The sequence below is a fragment of the Aplysia californica genome, unplaced genomic scaffold (genome assembly GCF_000002075.1).
Source record: "Aplysia californica isolate F4 #8 unplaced genomic scaffold, AplCal3.0 scaffold00587, whole genome shotgun sequence".
NCBI lineage: Eukaryota > Metazoa > Mollusca > Gastropoda > Aplysiida > Aplysiidae > Aplysia > Aplysia californica.
In genome coordinates this window covers 293,266-296,582 of record NW_004797857.1, presented here as the reverse complement: position 1 = coordinate 296,582, position 3,317 = coordinate 293,266, and the positions used below count along the sequence as shown (strand labels likewise).

The window sequence follows — 3,317 nt, the reverse complement described above, 5'->3', positions numbered from 1 at the left end:
TTGTTGGTGCCTACGTTCTAATGCACCGCTCCCCAACCTTTGCACACGCTCACGAGCGTGCACACACACGCGCGCGCGCACACACACACGCGCGCACGCACACACACACACACACACACACACACACACACACACACACACACACACAAACACATACATACTCATACCTATTCAGAGCTAACCAAATCTTTCAACTTAAATTTCTACATAAATCTTGCCTTCTCTGTGTGTGGGGTTGTTGTTGTTTGTTTTTGTTTTGTTTGTTTTTTGTCTGTTTGTTGTTGTTGTTATTTTTTTGTGGTTTTTTGTGTTCAGAAAAAGCACGACAACAGAATTGTAGTCGATCTAGTTACAGCTTTACAGTGTGTAGTGCAAACCAACACATTAAGCCTTTAAGGACCAGGCAGACGCATAATAATGTCCAGTCAGCAATGTCGCGGCACTTTTTTAACGACGTCCACTATTCAGATAACAAATTTGCATTCTTAGAATAGAATGCATGTTGTTACCTATCTTTCAACAGTTTAAGGTGAAAGATAAGGGAATTGTTTGTTGTTGTTTTTTTTTTAGGGGGGGGGGTTAAGGCAAAGAAAGGGACTTTTGTTAAAAAAGAAGAACAGAAAAGAAACTATATGAATAACAATGTAGTACTTTCTTTTTCTAAAGCATTGTTGAATAAGCGTCCTCGTTGATTTAAAGGAAAAAAAAAACAATATGGTCAAAATTAAGTACGAGTTCGGCTGTCCTTAGATTGATAAAAGTAAACGTAAACTTTAGCCCACACTTCGAAACTTACTTGACCTACCCCGCACACTTGGAGTCACTACCCTTCATGGGACCTCATTTGAGTCACCACCACGTCATGCGGGAAGATAAATATGATAGGTACTTCTAAGATATTGATTGAATAGGCGGGAGGTGAAATTTACTATAACTCTGCGTTTTGTACGTGCTTTATTTTCTTTTCAGTACGTGCAGCAGAGTTATTATCTTGTCACTTGAGAAAATCGGTGTTTAATTATCTACTTCGTCACAATTAATCTGTTGTATGTCCCACACAGATAGATGGTGGTGCTTCGTCAGCTTCGTCGGTGTTATGCCGAACTATAGGACGGATGGTCGTGGGTTTTTGTTTTTTTTTATTGTTGTTTGTTTTTTTGTAGTTTTTTGTTTTGTTTTTTTTTTGTTTTACGGAGCTCGCTACTGCATAATGTCATATGAGCGCGCGGGACACACCTAACATTTTCATTTGGTAGGAAATTTTGAATTTTGCCTAGGTGGCGGCCGAAGCCTACTCTTATCGATTTTAGAACACCAAGGGATCTTAAACGTGCGCAACTTGCACTCGGGCCCTCTGAGATTTTTCGTCCTTGTTCGAGAAGACTAGGTGTAGATCTTTCCTTCCAGAAGATCAGGGGTGTGGCTGAAAGACAACAGTAAGAAGGAGCAAAGGAGTAGTAGTAGAAAGGCAGCAGAAAGAGTCAGGAGCCCAGAGCAGGAGGCAAAGGAGGTGAGGAGGTGGAGGCAGAAAGAGGAGAGGAAAGCAGACGACAAAACATTGTTAGAAAGCAAGAAAGGAGGTGAAAGGAAACAATTTTAGAGAAGAAATTGTTTTGGTCGTTACCCGGATTCGAACCCAGGACCTTTGAATGAGAGGCGATCACCTTAACCTCTAGGCCACGAGAGTCCCCGGCCCTGGTTTGAATCGTACTAGAAGTATTCTAAAATGTGAAGAAAACAACACCGGGGTACAAAATGACCCCAGGGCGTACAGATAGGGTTAAATCTCCACACCGTGTTGAGAAGGATGCTAAACTTTTACAAAGTGAATGACACGAGTTTCCATTTATTCACTTGCTTGACATATAATGTAACGTATAATATTAATGATGTCATCCTCTCCACAGACTATAACGTCAGTAGCCGCTATTCTCCTTCTGAGGCTACTGAAAGGAAAGGTCTCTCTGGAGTTCACAGGGGTCGTCTGTATTGTCAGTATGTGTGCAGATTTTATCCTGACCGGCTTTGCGGAGTCAGATGATGCCTTGTACCTAGGTACGTTGTTTCGCCGTTTGGATTTATTTTGTTTTATTTTATGTTGGGGTTTGTTTTGTTTGTTTTGATGTTGTTGTTGTTTGTTGTTGTTGTTTTTTGTTTGTTTGTTTGTTTGTTTGTTTTTGGGGGGTAGGTGTTTTTACGGCGTTCGCAACTGCGTAAAGTCATATAAGTGCATGGAACACACCAAATATTTTTCAGTTGGTAGGTAATTTTGAATTTTTCCCGGGTGGCGGCCGAAGCCTACTCTTATCGATTTTGGACCACCAAGGGGTCTTTAACGTGTACAACTTGCACACGTAACCTGCGAGATTTTTCGCCCTTGTCCCTTATGTAGATCTTACCTACCATAAGATCAGGGATGTGGCTGAAAGACAGCAGTAAGAAGGAGCCGAGGAGAAGCAGTAGAAAGGCTGCGGAAAGAGTCAGGAGCCTAGAGGAGGAGGCAAAGGGGTCGAGGGGGTGGGGGCAGAAAGTGGAGACGAAAGTAGACGACAGAACATTGTTAGAAAGCAGGAAAAGATGTACGGGAAGAGCATTTTCTGTTACTATCCGGATTCGAATCTGGGACCATTGAATGAGAGGCGAACACCTTACTTCTTGTCCACGAGAGCCCCCCTCCGTAGCGATAGAGGGGATTCTTCTTCATTTGACATGTACGAGTGGTTGTCGTCACTTGTAGGTTCTACTTTTTTATTTTTCCTTCTGTTGTTTTTGTTTGATTGTCTTACTTTTTCCCAGCAATAAATGACTATTATTTCGTCAACGTGTTTCTATTTACTCAAACAAGCAAACAAACATCTATAGTGCGGTCAAAAATTCGTGGTGCAACTTATCTTTATATCTCTTTAACGGGTGAGTCAATGTCATCCATACTTTGCATAGCAGTTTGTATCAATTTGTCTTAACTAAATCATATTTTCCCAGAACAATTGGGGCTAGGTTCAAAAACTTTTCTTCATAAATTTATATAAAATACTTGAAATGAAATCTTTGTCACACGTAAAATGGTATTGTTCACAGCACTTCCCGCTTCTCACACACATTTTGATTACGCATATGGCCTACATCACAGCTCATCAATGACACTTTTTACTTGCAAAACTTGTTACAAGAAATTATTTTTATAGTGAACACATGTTTGCACAAATGGTTCTCAAAACATACATTCAATAAGCATAAAGTCCCAATTAGAAAAACATGACAGACTTGCTAGTAAAAGCAATATTGCCCCAGCTGTAAACATTTAAAAATGTGCAGAA

General features: G+C 40.6%; 1 protein-coding gene across 1 annotated transcript in view; it reads left to right on the top strand.

The window, feature by feature from the left end:
* LOC101854526 (proton-coupled folate transporter) overlaps positions 1–3,317 on the top strand; it is a gene marked incomplete in the record, with an annotated part of 44,242 nt that overhangs the window by 35,470 nt on the left and 5,455 nt on the right. The window contains 1 exon segment of the mRNA XM_013087431.2: positions 1,905–2,055. Coding sequence (XP_012942885.1) covers positions 1,905–2,055 — 151 coding nt within the window.